A 19,953-nucleotide genomic window follows, 5' to 3' on the forward strand; every position below is an offset into this window, starting at 1 on the left:
AGATCTTGGGTAGTCCGGAATGGCCAAGGTCAACACTTTCAAGACATCCATAGCAGCATTTTCATATCCAGGGCAAAATTCTTCCCATCAAGCACTGTATGCTGCATATGGTTTCTCATATCCTACTCTACCAACATGTGCAGAACTTGTACTGTACTAGTATAAAAAAGAAGAGTGTGGTAATCATGGCCTGCTGTGACAATACAAGTGGTGAATTTTGCTCTCAGTTCAACACCTTTCTTGTGCTGCCTTGCAGGGTGCAAATTAGACCTTCTGATAAAGCTGAAACCTTATACAGTTGAGCAGTGAACTCCTAAAGAAAGAAATCCCCAAGTCCTCTCTTTGCCTTTAGCATAGCACACTGTCTGGAGCAGAGGCATGTTCAATGGCTGAGAGACATCCAGCTGAGGAACACAGAATCAAATACAGTCTGGTAGCTCTAAGCTCCCTGCGTTCATGCACACACACATGTCACCTCTATGAGGTGGAGCTGGTGGCACAGCCCCTCTGTGTGGCCTGGAGTGTATGGCTGCAAGGTTGCAGCTTGGCACCTCCAAAAGGGAAGGCTGTGCCTGGCTCTGGCTGCCAGCCGAGGTGGCTTCCAAGAAGTCCTGCATGAAGGCTCTGCTGGGGCAACCCACATTGCCACAGTGCACGAGCCCTTTGTAGCCCAGCTAGCCTGGTGGGAAGCACCAACAGGCAACAGCAGCCTGCCAGTTCTCTCAGCTGCAGCAGATTCTTTTAACATGGCAAATATTTGCTCTATTCATCTCCACATGCAATCACATCAGAGATCCTCTGGATCACAAAGACTACACTGGTCTTTACAAAAAAAGGCAGAGTAACTTTCTGATGCATACATGTCCTTCACTAACACCTTTGAGTTGCATTCAGGAGCTTTATTCCTGACACACACCCATGAGACTAGGAAGCTGAGACCCTGTAAGTGGATCCCATAAAACCTGTGGCAGTTTTACCAGCCTTCTCACTTCATTCTGACGAACCCTGGTGTGGCTAACTGCATTGGCCGGTGACCTGAAATCTCCTCTTTAGAAACAAATAAAAAGCAAACAAATCCAAAAAAGGCTAAAAATCCAAACACTTAAAGAAACTCACTCCTGAGACACTGCTAAGACTGGAATGATATATAATTTAGAAAACAGATGTATCAAATTTGCATTTATCTTATTATGGAATATAAGTAAAGAAGTTATTAGATGGTAATGTGCCAGAATCTTTACATCTGTGACTCATTAGCCCTGCTGTGCACATGATCCATTCCTCTTCTAGATAAAACTACAATACCCATGTAATGGAAATGAGTACAAACAAGAAACCTACAAAAGAACTAAAATCTGAGCAAGCAATAAACTTTAAATCTAATTTATTAAAAAAAAGGATAAAAAGAAAATCTTTTAACAACTTCATTTTTACTCATCAGCCTTTAGGATTACAGCACAGTACTTTTCAGTTACCTCTGAAAGTAGTGTATTTGCAATCGACATTTTAAAAAGTGGAAACTCAAAACTCATATTAGGTTTGATTAATTTAATCTTGAATGTGAAGGAAAGCTGAGAATTAATTAAGAACGGAGTTTAATTGGAAAACATACTGGTTTGCCATGAAAGAATTTTTTTTTCTTGAGAATAAATGAAGTTTGAAAGTTTTGTGTAACTTCACACAAAAGCATTTACATAGAGCACTTCACAGTCCAGCCCCAGCATTCTCAATGCTTCCCAACACCACGCAGGCAAGTTCAAGAGTAGCTATCAGTACTGCAGTTTTCTGCCTATATAAACAACACATGACAAAAGGGGACAACACCATCTTCCATCAGCAGCTTAGTAACTTCTTTCAGCTTGTTCCCAAGTAGGACAAAGCTTTCTTTCCTTTGCCCAAAGCAGGCATAACCTCAGATCTAATGGTCAGAGACATGCAACACCAGCTTGGACCTGGATCATCTCCCCTATGTAACACACATATTTGCAGAGAGCCAGAAACACAGGAATATTAAACGGACCCCAGCAAAGAAACTATAATGGGTGCATAGTTTTCACATGCGTGGGAGGCTTTAGAAGGCATAGCATCTTCTGGCATCCATGAAAGATAATGTTGGCACACAATGAACTTCTAAAAAGGCATAAAAAGAGCTATCCTTCCCGCAAAATGAGTTCTCTTCCTTTCCTGTCACTCTGCTATAAATATAGCTGCAAATATCCCCTAGATCTGTTTTATTTTTTTCTCTATCTAGAGCCGTTCTCAATGATGGATTCGAAGTTACTCAATTTTCTCTTTATTTGGTTTGATTCTTGAACTGAACATGGGAAGGGCTCTTGTTCTACACCCTGGGAGGCCCTCAAAGAATACAAAACACTACAGTGATCAACAACGACCACTGGTCCACTAAATTCCTCTGTTGACAGCAACTCAAGCTCACCCTGAAATGCTAGCTGGTTACAATTTCTAAATTAGCACATTTGTTGCATGCCTTGCTGCAATTTTTGCCCAAATGCCAAGCAAAACATGATGCTTGGTGGAGGCTAACAGGCATGTGACCACATAACGCAGTGCCCTGCTCACCTACCTGGAAATGTAGATAAAGCCTACTTGTCCCCATACAATAGCTACTGAGAAAACCAAAGGATGCCAGAACATCATATCATTCCCTCTGTCTTATTTTTTACTTAGATGAAATAGTTCTCCTGTTACATCCATCACAGCCTTCAAAGATGTAATTCTCACCAGCAGTCCTAGATTTTTCACAGTACATTCAGCTTTGTACACTGGTCTACATGAGGTCAATATTATAAGGTCATCATAACCTTGTCATATGGAAAGTATAATAACATTAAGCAACAGCATTACTGGTTTTACAGTATGCTGCATACACTCCATTTTGACTATTGCATTTGCTTAGTATAGTAAATGTCACAGTCCTTAGGATTTTCCTTCTGACCTGCCAATAAACCCAAGCTGCACAAGCTTACATGTTCCTGTGAAGACATGGTAAATGAGACAGGAATTACCACCTGCTGTTCACTTGCACTTCCTAAGGTTACAGCCAGCTGCTGCTATTTCACATCAAATCACACAGGCTTTGGGCCAAAGTGATCCTGACACACTTTAGAGCTGCTTTACCTCCCCCCAACACCACCTCCAGTTCTAATTAATCCCTCAGACCAAGTGCCACTCCTGCAGCTAATTATTGTACCTGCCCTGGGGAATACAGTGTTCAGTATCACCCTGTATGCTGCCACGGACTCTCAGCAGGAGCTCTTTTACATAACCCCTTTTATCATAACTGCTGCTTTCTCCATCAGCAAATCTGCTAACTAAAACAGTGCACCACAAGACAAGGATCGAGGAATCTCTTTTCACTAAGGCAATCATTCAGCAAAGAGTTTTAATTTGAATACATTATGTAATGATTCAGACTTTGTATTAAAATAATAAAAATGTAATGTTTAAGAACCAGCACAAATGGATCACTGTGAAAATGTTATTTTCTATAATGACCTCTGTATTTTCACAGTGGACTCTACCTGACACTGCACTCAAAATGAACAAAACTGGAAAAAGCCAGCACTTCTCTATTTTGGTCCTAGTATTAGATCAATTTTCAGTGAGGCAATTAGCTTTTCCACACAACTCAGTTAAAAGTTCTGCTGAGTGATCACCATCGGACCTACATAAAATATCCTTTCTGAAGGTAAACCTACTACTTTCACTGAAAGCGGTGGTAGGCATCCAGTTAACTTCAAGATGGGTTGGTCCTCCCCAAAACCAAGTTGGTTCCCACAGAAAAAATATTCTGTCCTGGACTATGTTTCTCTTTAAATTTTATATCTACTGCAGTTATGCGATGCAGGTAAGTGATTCAAGCCACTTCTATGATATTTATTGACTGGATGAAATATTTTTAAAGAGTTGGTTTTGATCAAATTGGTCTCACTCAAGTGTTCAGTATTGCAGCACTTTTGTGTGACAGCTGTAGTTTGAGATAAATGACTACATGATGTTTTCTCAGTCACAGGACAGGACTGTAGCAAAAGGAACAGGATGTACAGAGACTTCCTTCCTCACCATTCCTCTGGCATTACTAAAAAGGGGCAAGATACAAACCAACTGGTAGTGGGTGAAGACACGCACTGCCTAGCTCTTAAGACAGGAATGACAACATCCTCATCTTTGGAGCAGGTATGTAGCAACTCTCCCTAGAGTGTCACAGCTGTTCTGCATTCCACAGGGGAACCTCAGGAGCCGAACATCAAAGGCATAGCTTGGCCCTGGAGAGCCATCCACAGCCAAGAGGACGCTCCTGTGATCTCTGACAGGAGTCACATCTCAAGTCTGAGTGTCCCCAGTGCTTCAAAGTTGGAAGTCAGTACAATCTGAGTTCTTTACTAACTTCTTCTACTTACAGAGCTCCAAGTTACTTTGCTCCAATTTGTTACCCTAGTTTCAGCTTAATGAAAAACAGGGGAGCCACAACAGCCTAATAATAGTGAAGTAGAACAGATAATTAGTCCCAGGAATGGAGTAGGTAAATACCCCTGTTGCCTTCTGGCAGATAAGGAAACAAAGTCTCAGAAGTTAAATTAACTGATTACAGACAAATTGGCATTAAACCAGATGTCTGGCAGTTTTCTCAAGGATGCTGCTCAGGTGAAAAGTTATGTTAACAGAAGGAATCATGAACAGGTTTTCATGGTCTTTTAGCCTTCATATTGTGGCACAATAAGAGTATAGTTTGAAACAGTGGTTAGATATAGTTTATAACTTGAACTATAATTTGCTTTACACGAAACAATTAACAGAAGAAACAACTATGTGGGTAGTCATAGTGGTAAAGCATGAATTTAAAGCAGTAACATGTTTGTACTATGTATGTTTGAAGTAACACATAGTAAACCAGAAAATATGCTTTTATACACACATAAGAATATCACTTAAGGGAATACCATCACTATATCACCACCTCTGCCACAGCTTTTGACAGTATACTCACATAAATGAAACCGAAGAGCATTTAATCAGAAAAGAAAAAGCTGGGGACAATGCTAATTTATGCTAATGAAAGCTACACAGTCCTTCTATTAAGGCAGATAAAATTCATGAGCAGTATTTATAGAAGAAATTAAGAGAAACTTTAGTAGGATATAATTAAACATCATCAGGACAGTCCTGGAAGAAATTCACAGAATATGTTTAAATTATGTAAAATTATATTTAATTAACATAATAGACTATAATAATACACATTTTTGGTTTGACAAGATGTTGAATGAGGTTAAAAATTAGCAGCATGCAGTGTCTGGGAGCAAAGCTTCCTATTACATCACTGATTTACCTACATTTGCTACAGTTAGCAATGTCTCCAAAAAATGGATTCTTGATTTGTTGAAGAAATCAGATTAATTTATATACTACTATCTGTTTTGTGAAGCAAACCTGTTCCTTTCTAAAAAAAAATAACATGCCAACCTTCAAATGAAACATAATACAAAATATGACTTTAGAAGAGGATGAACAGTTAATGATCATGGTTTAATCATCACTTAGTAGCTAGTATTTTCTGATTTATGAATGAAGTACTGATTCTAACGACATGAATGTAGGTTTTCCATTTATTGTCAGCAGGAGCAGGAAAAGGCTCAAAATATTTATTATAAATTCCTTAGAAACATATTAACTAATAATAATACACACACATTAAACCCAGACTTTTTCAAATTTTCTTTAAAAAATAAGTCAGGTCAAAATGTATTGCTTGGTTATCTTTTGTTTCCCTTTAATAAGGGACAGTTTATAAAAGTATATAAAACTATAATGTAACAAGTGAAGCAATACTTCAGTTTAAAAAGATAGCTTATATCTATATATACACACATATTTGTATTTAGTTATTTCAGTAAATACACTGCTTCCAAAACCATTGCTGTTAATATTAGATAATTTTAAAAGTTTGGCAGCACAGAAGAGTAGAACCTGCAAAATTTCTATCATAAAACAATGATTTCCTTCTAGTGGGCAGCAAATAAGTACCAAATATATTAAAAGTAAACAGGGAAGGGGAAAGGGTTAAATAGAAAAGAATACTATATCACTAACCAAACCTAACTGTTTTAACAGTACACAAGGAATCTTTTAAATCTTCAAATTAATAAAGGTTAACACAATAAAATAAACTTCTAAGTACTCTTCTAGAACTTAATTTCTTCTGCTGAAGATATTTTAGAGATGATATCAGTTCTGTGCAGACCCAGCTCTTAGGAAAATTTACTTAAGTGTACCAAAAGGAGAAAATAATTTTATAGAAATACTTAAGTATGACTTCTGGGTGGTTTCTCACTGTACCTAGACCAAAACCAATTTAAAGGCAGCTGCTAGCTGATGATTTCTAGACCTGATAAGCATGGAATTTCTCATGTATCTGAACTAAAGGACAGAAGATATTTATTACGTCATTTACAGAAGGATGAGAACAGACCAATTAAGACACTCAGTACTAGATGTTCCATTCCCAAACATTTACCTCTGAAGATCTATTTCCATTAATAAGGGTACAATCTCTACTTGGACAATATACCCTTTGCAATCCTACCATTATGAAATCTTCAAAGGCTTTTTTTCAAATCGGGGTAGAGCTGAGCAACTGGATCCAAGCAGTAGACTGACATCAGCATTTATTCTAATAGTCCACAGGCTAAAATCCATTGTTTTTAATTTGGTCATGGCTCAGTACAGTAACGCAAATATCCATGGACATGTCATGAAGCCATGTCCTCTGCAAAAAGAACAGCATCCAGAAGATTTACTAACATTACTGTTTCTTACACTGGTATTGAGGAAAGCTAGTTCTGCATTTGACCTAAATGTTTAGTCTACCAGAACTTTAGAGTGGCGAGTAGAGATCTGATATAAAAATATATAAAGAGATCAAAAAAGCATTTTTTCAAATAAGATCAGGACTTCAGAATGCATCTACCATTACCTTATCTGTGGTCTCATGTAATTAAAATCTATATTAACCTGTTGCTCTAACTCACACTCAAGTCATAAATTTCGACATCATTCACACTACTGGAATGTTATTTTGGCTCACATTACCTACAGGCAGTATGGGCATAAGTAGATTACCCCACATGGCATTATGAACTAGAGCCTTTATGCCATCTCTGTATGATGGAGAGTGACCAACAAATTACTTCTGAATACTTAAGAAACCCCCTTAGATTCTTTAAAAAAGACAAAATAATCAGACCGGTTATTCTAAAAATACAAGTGCCTGACCTCTGGGTGGTATTTGCAGTGTTGGGTTCCTACTAGTGTATTAATTTACTGAAGAAATTTTCAAGAAAACCTGAACTTCAAAGCAGTTCAGTATATATTGAGCATGTCTGGTGACTGTGAATAAAAAGTTTCAAGATAACTGATTGCTTTTTTACAGTTTTGAAATTATTTCAGAAAGAGGGATCTCACAAAAATCTAACAGCCCAAGGTGAAAACTTGGGTGGGGAGAGAAAGCAACAATTTCTTGTTTCACAAATATTTTTCTTTTCAGCAGGATTTTGAAAGTTTAAGGTTTCATCTTGACCTGGACAGTCTTTATATTTTATTTTGGTTTATTTTACTAAGGAAAATGCCTGAAGGAAATAAAGCAGCTTTTATAAAGAATAAGGGTAATTTTGAAATTTCAGGCACAAAAATGATTTGAAACTAAAAATCTTTGTGAAGCTAAATGCTAGTTTCAAACCAATATGTAAAAATACAAACCCAAAGAAACTTCAGGCTCCTTATCTGTAAAAGATGAATTAGCTTTAAAATGTTCATCACTTTTAGATATTATATCCAGTCTGTCTGCAAATCTGTCAAATCCAAATGTTCATGTCATCCCACAGTCACTTTCAGGTACAATATTTCTCTAAAATAATATGGTATGGTATTATCTCCAAACCCACTTATTTTACATATGCAGTGATGGAAAACTATGTGCAAAGATAATCAACCAGATTTAAATGGGTTTAGTTTCATTTGGTGCATGACTGGCTTATACATATAATTTCCATTAATTATATTGTAAATCCCCTAGTACAGCAAGTTGAGCAGATTCACCCTGAAGACAGTCATCAGAAGAACTGCTGTACCATGAAACATAAAATGGTCAGAGGCTTCATAGTACTTATTACCTGTGAAATACACAAGGCAAAAAAGGAGAAGCTGCTGTAGAACACATTCAAATGCACTTCAAAAAAGATAAAGGGAAAACCAACAAGACTGGGCAAAGTACTGAAGTTATATACTTAAAAAAGAGGTACATTACTAGAATATGCATTGACCAAACAATCAGTGAAAGTTCAGCTAGCCCACAAGGTGCTATTCACCACCTCTTCCTCTCTACTGCTGACCTTATTCAACTTCTTTTCTATATTCAGAATTCAGTCTGAACTGCCAGCTGCAGATATAACTTTGTGATGTCCTTAAACGTGGATTCCTTAGGCTGGATATTTTTTGCTTTCTAGCTGCACCTGATTTACCCAAACCACAAAGTAGCCATAGCCATGACTTGTATGGGTCAGTGAGGACTCTACCACCCTCAAGTATAGGGGGCATGTCTTGGCAAAGTGGGACACAACAGTCTCTGTGTAGCAGATACTGCACCGCAGTTCTTGCAGGCATTCCGCCTACAAGGTAACACTGAACAAACTTGCATCTTCTTATTGGGTATTGCCAATACCTCCAGCTCAGGGACTGAAAGCCACACACACTTAACCACTTTCCAGTACTTATATCTCTCCAACTTTTTGCAGAGATTTCTGGACCAGTGGAGGCTCTGGCACCTTTGCTTTCCCTCTAAAACTGTCCTCTGCTCTCCCATTTTATTCCACGGTGAGAAAAACCAGCACCGTCATTCCTTTGTGTTGATACCATTTCATTTGTTTTTCTGTGTTCAGACCTCTAAGTCTTTCCCTGGAAACTTATTCACTGCTCATAATTCCAGATTCTTATCCTCAGCTATGTTATACTCTTTACAACATTGCTTTTCTATATTTATGTGTTACTGTATCCCTCTCCAATACCTCCATCAAATTTCCTCTCCTGTTCTGAACCAAACACCAGTTCTTCCGAATGTAAAGTCACTTAGTGCAAGCCCCTACTCACAGACCTTACACTTTCTGAATGAAGCATCCTCTCCTAAGCCACTGGCACTACTCCACTCTCCTCCTCTGCCCTCTCTCTCCCCACGTTCCCCATGAGGTGCTGTACCACAGAACCAGCCAAAATATACAGCCCATCATGGCTCCTGAAAGATACTAAATTTGCTTAGAAGTTAGAAAGAAATTTTCACATTCTTCAGAACCTTCAGTCTGTGCTCCTCACATAAACCATGTTCCTCACAGTGTTACTCTCTAGTTCCTTTTCATTTCTTCAAATAATTTTCCAATTCTTCGAGTTTCAACTGAAATAATATTTAAAGCTGTTCACTAATAGGCCTCTGACTTCATAATGTGCAGTCATATCACCAAGCATAACAGGACACCCTGTAGATAATTAACACTAGTAGCACCAACACCAAATTCAACTATAAAAGCATGTTGTGATTTTAGATAATCTTACTGACTGCAAAAAGTAAAATTAAATTAAATAATATGAAACAAATAGTAGAATAAAACGAAATTGCAAATTTGAAATATTTAACAGAGTTGACAGAAAAAAAATAATCCATGGGATATGCTGTTATGGAAAAATTTATGCATGTGTAACCAAAGAGAGTCACTATATCATCAGAACAATGTAACTAAACGCTTTCTAATGAAGCACAGATGTAAAGAAGAATGAACTGGCACAGCCAATCTATCTGAACTTTCACCCCTTTATTCCTCTATTTCTCTGTTTAAATAAACAGGATATTTAAAAATTAAAAGAACCTTTACATTTCCACAACTAAACCATGTTCCGTCTAACTGTCTGGATGTATTTGTGAGGTGATAATATAATTATTATTAAAAATATTAAATACATACATGTCAGGAAAAAGAGCTAATACATGCATACATGAATCTTGTTGATAATTCCCTAAATACTAGATACATTTTACATGAAATCTAGAAGTACATTTATTAGAAACCCACTGGCCCTCTGCACTGTGGGAGCCCATGCAAGGCATGAAAACATTGCTGGGGAAACTGAAAGGTTTGGTTAGGAAAGCCAGCTTTTATACCACAGAGCAAAATCACTGAGAAACCTGCTTCCACACATAATGGAAATTGTATATTTTAATGCTACTGTTACGCAAATTTTCCCAGACACTAGCTGGTCATGTTCAGTATTACTGTCCTGCAGACACTTCAACATGCAGGGTAAATGCAGCTAATAAGCATAATTAGCTCAGACAGTGTATTTAATTTAGTTTTGCACTAAAGACTAATTGCCTACTCAGCGAAGGGGAAGTGTAACATTTTTTTTAAGATGCTTACCCGAGGGCCCTGATCACCTTGATCTCCCTGCAAAGTGGAAAGATGAGATGATAGGTTTAACACAGCATCTGTGTGCTACCCAGCTCTCTTACATAATCTAACATTACACTGCGTCAATACAAACGGTCTCTTTAGTTCATGCTGGGAGGGCTTTCCATCCACCTTGTAAGTGTCACCTGTACATCAACTCACCTTCTCGCCTTTTGGACCAGGAGGGCCCTGAAAGAAACAGAAGCAAAGACGAATTACTGATACTGATGAAGTCATGGGAAATGGCAAGAAACAGGTCTGTGCCAACTTGCGATTTCTTCCTAACAACATATTTATTTATAGTTTTTCACTCCAAATTCCAGGGCTATTCCAGAGACAGCTTCTTTACTGTATTAATAATAGGCACTCTGCCTTTATTTCTTGAATAGTTTACTCACCCCATGTGTTGAATCAGACTACTTAGACAAGCAAAACTATGCCTGAAATGGCAAAATTTCTATTGATTTCAGTTAGGGACAATAGTTTATCTCCTATCAGATAACAGATATTTTCTAAGACTGTAAAACTTCTTTTCAAGTGCAGCTAATAAATTCGGAGACATATAAAACTGCCATGCATTTTGGCACCCTTCTTGGCTCAGATTGCCAAAGAAAAATGGATTAGGGAATCTAAAAGTAGTGGTTTTATTCCTATCTTTGGCAATGCTGAAGTTGATGTTTAGTCTCAAGCACACTGTTTTAGGCAAAATGAGCTCTTTGTATAACATGGCTTTGCAGAAGTAATATTTATTGTTACTTACCACCAGACAAACAGTAAGGTGACAGAATCACAAAACAGCGAGGTCCTTTCCTATTCCATTTTTACTGAGCACCTTCCAGAAAGCTACCAGCAGGTTTCTAAAACACTAGTTTTCAGGTTAGTATATTGTGAATAAAAATGCTAGCAGTCTGCAAAGAACTGGCTGCTTACACAGTGCAGACTCTACCTCCAGCTTTCTGAAAGATATGCAGGTGTTTCATTACAAAGAAAGATCTGTGGTACATATGAAAGCAGCTGAAAACAGAGAAGGAACCATGCAAGCTAGCAGGGTCCACTGTTAAGATAGAGAATGTGTGTGTGCGCACACACACTCAGCACAAGAAAAGGCTGCCACCAGCAACATAATTAGAAATAACCAAGTGCAACCCAATTGAGCTGAGCACATTTGAACCATTCCAGAATTTACACTAGTAAAAATTCGCGTGGTTCACATAAATGCAAATGGAAGGAAGGTCAGTCTGCTGTATATTAAAGATGCAATCAGCCACATGCAAGTCTTTGAGAATCCCTATTGTAGCCAATTTTCTGCTTATTTTTAAGGGTTTCTGATGCATGCCAGAGAAAAAGCATCTGCTGCTAAATCTTTCAAGAAGTTAAAGCATATGCCTCTCCTTCCAGAGCCTGCCATCTCTTCCGTCTGCTGCAGAGGACATAGAAACAAGTCTGCTACCTGATGTCTCCACGTCCCCATTAGGAAGGACAGGGCTCGCAGCTAGCTAAGTGGAAACCATATGCTCAATTAACTATGACCCCTGTCCACTTTGTGTTGCCCTGCAAGAACTTGTCCTCTTTAGAAACAAATTAAACAAAATAATTTAATGAATAGATACAACCTTGCTGCACCTTTAAGGCCTCTCCATCTATTTTTTTTTATACTTTAACTCTTACCAACCCTTTTCAATGCACATGTTCATATATATATATACACTGCAAACTACATGTAGCATTGTCTACTGTTAACTACAGATTCCACATATATTACGTGGATGTGACATTACAGTAAAGCACATTTTCAGCAGGCCCACTTTAAAACATACACATACATGCCATCGAGCTTGCAAATTCGCAAACTCATACCATCAGTAACACAGTAATTGCAGAATGGGAAGAACTAAAATCAGTCAATGCTGGTTGTTACCGCCTTTTTCACAGTGAACACTGAGCACAAGCAAAGGGCTGTGCTCATGTGTTCTATCTCCTTGAACTATCAAACCATTACTGGCTCTGAATGTCTTAGTGGCTGTAAATTTCAAATAACAGGACCCCTATCTGCTACAGTGAGAATCCTATTTCTTGGGTCTTAGGCATGAAATTATGGATAACATGACATGATCAAGACTGCAGACAGATGTTGGCTTTTGGATTGTGCTGCAGTTGTGGGAGTTTTTTCTGCCTTCATCCAGATGCTCAACACCACTCTTATGCCCAAGGGTAGCCCTGCTTCTGATGGGTTTTGGCTCACAACTTTTCTGAGGTGCGCCTGCCACAGCTCTGCCAGTTGGTACAAAGTAAGACAGCAGAGACCGCATCAGCTCCCTGAACTCAGCTGGCTCACTGGAGCAGAAACAAGTTATAACGTGCTCACACGAGAGGTTCAGACAGCAGATCTGCGGGGCTACTGGACCATCTCTCTGGTATAACTGCTGGCAATATGCTCAGCTGTCTCCATCTGCAGAAGTGGCCCCTGCCTCTCCCTTGCATATTTTCCTCTGGTTAAGAGTTCTCTGAAAGCACAATCCATAGAAACATGTTTTTTTTAATAAGACTGAATCACATACCGCAACTAAATTTTATTCTCCTTTTTAGGTGTAGGATTTTCTGAAAACTACCTGTCCGCATCACATTCAGAAATCCAGGGGTTTTCTTTCATTACTATCTACCGGGCAAAGCCAGCAATTATGACTGCTTGGTGTTTACTCTCCCTGAATGCCACATACCACTGTTTCTATTCAGTCATCCTTCCAGCACACAAATTTTTCATACAAAATCTTCATCAATATCTAACAACTTTATTGTACCAGAAGTTAAAAACAGCTTTTCAAAAGCCCACAAGAGCATTTCTGGTGTGAACATTCTCACAAGTCTCTGCACTTGTATTTTCAATGCTTTTGCTTTCCACCAAGAGTCTTGAAAAACAAACAATTGCAAACAAAAAATAGCTCTTTTGGATGCTAGTGAAGAGAACCAGTGGGGTTTCATCGAAAGAAAACTAATGCAATTCTTTCATGGCTTGTTCACCCATCTCTGGCTCTTCCCCCATTGTTTCAATTGTTCTCTATTGTTTGTGCAACTTTAGAAAGAAAATTCCTATCCTCAGCCTTTGACATCTTCTTTCCATTTGTGCTGAGAAAGTCTCCCAAGGTTTTTACTGCAGAATTTATTAGTGTGTGTACACTGAGTGGAGGCAGGGAGGAAGAAAAATCTGAGGGAAAGTTGGGTTTGCGGGGGTGGGGTGTGATTAGGAGACAGATTTGTTTAAAGGAGGGCAAGGTTTCTTCTGTTTAAGGGTATAGACACAAAGAACAGAGTGAGTAAAATAACACTAGCTTTGTAGGCCACAGCATAGACATCCTGCTTTTTTCCCAGGGAGACTTCTGTGCTTTCGTTTACGAGATGGCAGAGATCAAGCCGCTAGCTGCTGCACAAATGTGAAAGCATTTTGTGTAAGTTATATGAAACGTCTGAGGTCAGAGCATTTCTGAAATAACTTTACAGTGTTTTCACTGGAAACAGAGGCTCTTTTCTCAAAGTGTAATTATCTACTCCAGACTACTATACATTTCCAAGGAGAGTTTATAGCTTGTTTCACATAAGCAAGGCCTTGTAAATCACAAACACATGCAAAATCTGCATTCATAATCAGGCGACAAATACTACTGTTTTTAAAACAAGGTCTTCTAAAGCAGACTGAAGGGCCTCCAGGCACCTGCCAGCCAAGAACAAAGCTGAAATCAGGGTCAAATCCATTCAACAGCCATGTTCAGGATTACTAGCAAGTGACCTTTTTTTTTCCAGCTATCAAAATCCCATTTCCATTCTCTGATGAAATCTTTACATTATTATAAATATGTGTACAAGAAATAGAAGGACAAGAGAATGCAGTACTAGAAAACATGAGACCAATCCTTGTGGTCTTCATTCAGACAACATTCCCCTTAGGGTTAACTGAGTGTGATCAGCATAATTTTTCACACAGTTGGCATTTTATAATTCACTCCCTGAAAGATGCCTATTTTTTATTCCGCCCTTGCAGCCATTGCCACCTTTATAGTTTCACAACAGTTACATTCAGAGGACCTCCTAAAAAGCCAGTATTTGATTTTATTGGTTTTACAAACATTCAAAATTATCTGAATTCTGTTATAGATATATTCTCTATATATTCCTATTGCTATAGATCTGCCTTTAACCATAATACAGGCAGTTCTACCATGACTTTGCCAAAAAGTTTTTATTTGGGACAAAACAACATACAATGCATTCATCCCTGCTAGCAAGTACAGCATCCACAGTAAGAGTGTAACCAGCAGCATACGGGATTAGCGGCCTTGTGGGGACAAGCAGAAAAGTGAACCAGTCAGTCCAATGTCATCTAGACAAATTCAAAAAGGAAACTAATTTGCCAACTTAGTTTAATCATGTTTTCACAACTAAATGACATGCCATACATTGCCTAAGTTAATTAAATTCCTGCAGTTTATTTTGAGGGTAAAAGGTGGTTTCAGCACATAACAACAAAGTATTCAGTTACAAAAGTCAAACTTTTTATTTCTCTGAAATCTGGCTCATGACTTCCAAAAATTACAAGTTCCTGACTGGAACAACATTCCCCAGTCTAACCTGTAGTTGCTGCAAAATATTAGGATCAGATATGCTGAATCATAAGATAAAAGGTTACCCAGAGTATTACAAAACGCAATACTATTTCAAAGTTCCCACACTCATTTTAGTCTTGCATCCACTATGTAAGCCCTGAACTACTGAGCAATGTGGTTTTGGCATTTGCTGAACTTGGCCGTGTTTACAGTGTTTACATACGCTAGTTTACAACGCCAACATCTCACCTTGCATCAATTTTACAAGTGCTCACAAGAATTTCTAGTGAATCTGAACAGCTTCTACCACTGAATTATATTCCCTTCTCTTTTACACATTTTATTCCTCCCCTGTGATATGACTGACTTATGGTGAAAATTTTAAAGAAAAAAACCAACCCACCATCCAAAAGACTCTTATCAATCTTTCCCTTGATCCCCTTACAGTCTCAAGTTTTTGTTATAATATTCCAAGGCAGAGAAAAGGAAACCTGAATATTTGACACAATTACTGTGCCTGACTTAATATAACATTATGTAAATGGATGTAACCTGAGAAACATAAAATTGATATATATAAGAATCTAGATAAACAGCTCAGTTAACATTCACATCAACAAGTAAATTGTAAGTGAATCCTGCTGTAAATTCATACAACCATATTCAGAAGTCAATGATTTATGCTAATACATAAATCAGACAAGCTCATAAACTGCAGGCAGGAGAACACGATCTACCCAAAATGCATCAAGAAAGCATTTAGACTGTAATTTAGATATTCATTTCTCACACAATGCTCTTGCTGAGATCAGGATGGAGTGCTTTTGTGAACTTCATAATGTTGCTCACAAAAATCATCAGACTGCGTCACAAGCTGCAAAGGGGTCCCTGCTAACTGACTAGTTCAGTACCCAGGAAGAAGCGTAAGGCTCGGTGTCCCAAGCAAGAACCTGCTAGGGGAGGTCTCTTCCTTTCTCTGACATACTTGCTTTTTTTGATTAGTCAATAAGGCTGTCCTCTTCCCCTGCTTTTTCTCCCCTTCTACAGACAAACACAATGTTTTTCTTTGAAAACCTAAAAAACTCAACATAAATAGTCGCATAGAGATTCCATGATACGGAGAGTATATGACTATGTACACATTGCCTGAGCATGAAAAATCAAGTATCACTTTTACTATTGCCATAAATTAATTTAAGCAAACATTATAATCTGAATCAACTGTTAAATTTCTTGTGAATCAAGTATCTGCCATACATGCCAGTAAGACCAAAGATATGGTGACAGAAAAACTTGCCACATTATTAAAGATAAGAAAATGGCTTCTGGTAAAGTCAAAAGCCTCCTGAATGCCACTTACTGCTCAATGCACCATAATACATGTATTTCCTGAATTTAAGTCCTCATTGCCTTGTCCACAGTGCACCCTCCTATTCTCCTACTTGCTAGATAAGCAAAATTTACTGATGACATTAGAGTTTCGATGCAATACTGTAAAAAAAAACCACAAAGGAAATACCATTCTACTAAATGTGTAAAACAGCACATAAAAACACAGATGAGAAAATCTAATATTGCTAAGTCTCCCATTTTATAAGAAAACATTCAGAGTTTCTGTTTTCAATAATGCCATAGGTGCAAGGAAGATACAAACACATAATCTTGGTTATATCAAAAAGAGAAACACACAGATTTTTTGGCTGGTACTCAGAACTGCAGGAAGACATTTGAAAACAACTGATGTGTACCCTACAGAATCAAAATTCCTAAAACAGGCTGAACAGTGAGGTTTTTTTACTATTACTGTTACATTTGCTGTTTCCAAACCACTCTCAGGATTTTTTGAAGTTGAATCCATGATTTTAAATATATTTTTTAATGACAGTACGACAAAATACGACTTTCAATGTTCAATACTTGGTTTACAAAACATTCCAAAACCAAGACCTGTTTTTGATATAACTGCTTTTCCAGCAATCCTCCAGCAGATCCCTGTCTCATCACATGTCTACCTGAGACATGAAAAAGCATAACATGTTATTTTAGAATCATAGAATAGTTTGGGTTGGAAGGTACCTTTAAAGGTCATCTAGTCCACACTCCCCTGCAATGAGCAGGGACATCTTCAACTAGACCAGGTTGCTCAGAGCCCCGTCCAACCTGACCTTGAATGTTTCCAGGGATAGGGTATCTACCACCTCACTGGGCAACCTGTTCCAGCATTTCACGACCCTCACTGCAAAAAACTTCTTCCTTATATCTAGTTTTAATCTACCCTCTTTCAATTTAAAACCATTACCCCTGCCTTATCACAACAGCCCCTGCTAAAAAGTACAGTATGATCGAGATTAACATATTGTCCTCCAGTATCTCAGGTAGGCTGTTCTTTACTCCTTTACCTTCACAGAGCCTCCCTACTTCTTCCTCCTCTTCCTTTTGCTGCATTGAGAACATGAGGAGTCCCACTCCATCTTATACTAGACTACCATGCAGCAGATTATTTTTGTATCCCTGTTATATCTTCTCCAATAGGAATATACATATGCATGTGCTTGTCTTCACACGTGTGTCCGCATATGTGACCATGCTGGTGGTTTTCTATACTAACATTCACTCAGTAGTCGAATGGTTATGTCACAAGTGAGAGAAAACTTAATATATAGCATGGTAGGTACAGAATAGGCAAAAATGAGTCTGCTATCAATAGATGAAAATATTTATTATAAGTCATAGGCTTCTTGATAAGATTCAATATTTTATAGGATTCAATAACAAGGGAAAGTGGAGTTGACTGGAGTCTCTTACTTTCATTAATAAATATTCACTCCCATCAACAGAATCGATGCCATAGAAATTCAAGGAGTAATGAATTAACCATAAAAAAGCATGTTTGGGGGACAGGAAGACAGAGAAGAATGAAAGACTGTTTTCAAATTTTACAATAAGAAGAACTAGAGTGCAAAGAGTTTTCAAGGTAGATTGCTCCACCTTTTCCTCAGAAGAACTGCATTTATTGTTGTGTCAAACTACTGAAGCAGGAAAGAAGTTATAGCTCTAAACAGTTTTTATTGCCATAGACTTCACGCCTTTTTTTTGGCATTGAACATTAAAAGGAATATGAAACAACAAGAAGAAATAACTAGCACTACCTAACCTCCCAATTATCCCCATTTATTAACATAACAACAGCATAGTACCACTCCACAGGAGTTTTCTGCACTCCCCAGTAGGACTGTACCAGCAAGCAGCCAATAAGCAGACTATACAAATACATGGCTATTTTGCTCAAAAAGCCTGGTATCCTTCTGGCTCTCTGGGCTGAGCAGATGCACTGGTATTCCTGCCTTGAACCTGATCAAAACATTCTACTTTATGGAAGCAATTAATATGCTCTAAAACCAAATGAGAACTTGGGAAAACAATACTAATAATAATAAAAAAAGAAAAAGACTTAAAAGGAACACCAATATAGTCCCGTGGAATTTAAGGCTTATAAAACTGCAGGGATCATGGAAGTACATTCTGGCTTTCTTTCTCAACACAATAGAAATTGAAAAGAAAAAATTATACCCTCCTGCCAATCAAACTCATGAAATCTTTTTTCCAGATTTTTGAGATAAAAAATATACTCTTAAATATTTTTTATACTTCCTTTGGTAGATTTTCATCCATAGGCCAGCTCTCTCATTTATTCCTAGAAGCTTAGTAAAAAACCAGCTTCTCACTGGGACTTAACAACTTCCTGTTATTGTCAGAAACAGTAGTTCACACTCTAATGTTTCAGTCATTTTCTACCTAAAGCATGAACAATGACTTCTGTAATTCAAAGACCTTTGGTGCTTCCCTGATTGCTTAGTGGCCTGGTGTATAGTCCAGCTGAAATGACAGTGTCCTTTGCTCATTTGGTATTTTTCTTTGACTCAAAAGAACCTTTTTGATGAGGATGACAGGCTGAAGTTCAATAAAAACTTGAAGAAAACAGACAAAGGAAGAAAGTAAGGGAAGGGGAGAGTTTCAGAGCAATGGAGATTCAACACTTCCAGTCACTACCTACAAGAGAAGTACCTGTGATCACTGAAATATATCTTCCAAGCTCCCTAGCCTTCTGGATCTTTCAACTTTACCGTCTCCATTACTACTGTGTAGAGAAATATCATACAAGTATCTACCAGGCACATCCTCCTTTGACTGGTAATTGGGTAAAGGAGAAGATTTATGTAGTTCATTAACAGATGCTACAAGAAAATCATAACCACACACGAACAAATGATTGAAATACCTGAAAAACTCTCTGTTCATATATTTGAAATAAGGACTAGTTTCAAAACAAGGCAGCTAGTGAAATAAAAGTAAGCTGATCCAAGGAAAAAAAACCAACTTGATTGTTGTGACCCATACTGATTTCATTCTGATTTCACAGATTCTTCCACTTCCCCATCTCTCTCTTTGGAAGAAATTAAAAACTCAAAATTTGTTACTGAAAGTACTAAGATTAATTTCAAAGAATCTGCTACAAAAAGCCTGGTACCCTTTTTGAAGTATTTTGGCCTGTACCTGCTATCATATCAAGGCATATTTACATTAAAGTAATAAAGGCTGAACTTGTGTAAATAAGCAAATCTGGATAGCTCACATAAAAACAAGGGTTTGCAGCTAACATACATTTGCTGTATTTCAACACTAAACTTAATTTTAGCAAATGGATTTTAACACAGACTTTTAAGTATGGGAGGTCAATTCCATTCTTCCATTTACTGTGGTGAATCCACACTTGTTTCAGTACCAATGCCCCAAGTTTCCTTCAGTATTTCAAAGGCACGGCATCCTGTACATACACCGTTTTTCCTTTT

General features: G+C 37.8%; 1 protein-coding gene across 1 annotated transcript in view; it reads right to left on the bottom strand.

Annotated features, from left to right (window-relative positions):
* Positions 1-19,953, bottom strand: part of COL25A1 (collagen type XXV alpha 1 chain) — a 323,220-nt gene that overhangs the window by 98,616 nt on the left and 204,651 nt on the right. Inside the window, exons 6-7 of the mRNA XM_074823252.1 lie at positions 10,671-10,697; positions 10,479-10,505 (exon numbers count right to left, since the gene is read on the bottom strand). Of these exons, the coding sequence (XP_074679353.1) occupies positions 10,479-10,505; positions 10,671-10,697 (54 nt within the window). The remainder of the gene's footprint in view (positions 1-10,478; positions 10,506-10,670; positions 10,698-19,953) is intronic.

Source organism: Strix aluco, chromosome 4 (assembly GCF_031877795.1).
Source record: "Strix aluco isolate bStrAlu1 chromosome 4, bStrAlu1.hap1, whole genome shotgun sequence".
Lineage (NCBI taxonomy): Eukaryota > Metazoa > Chordata > Aves > Strigiformes > Strigidae > Strix > Strix aluco.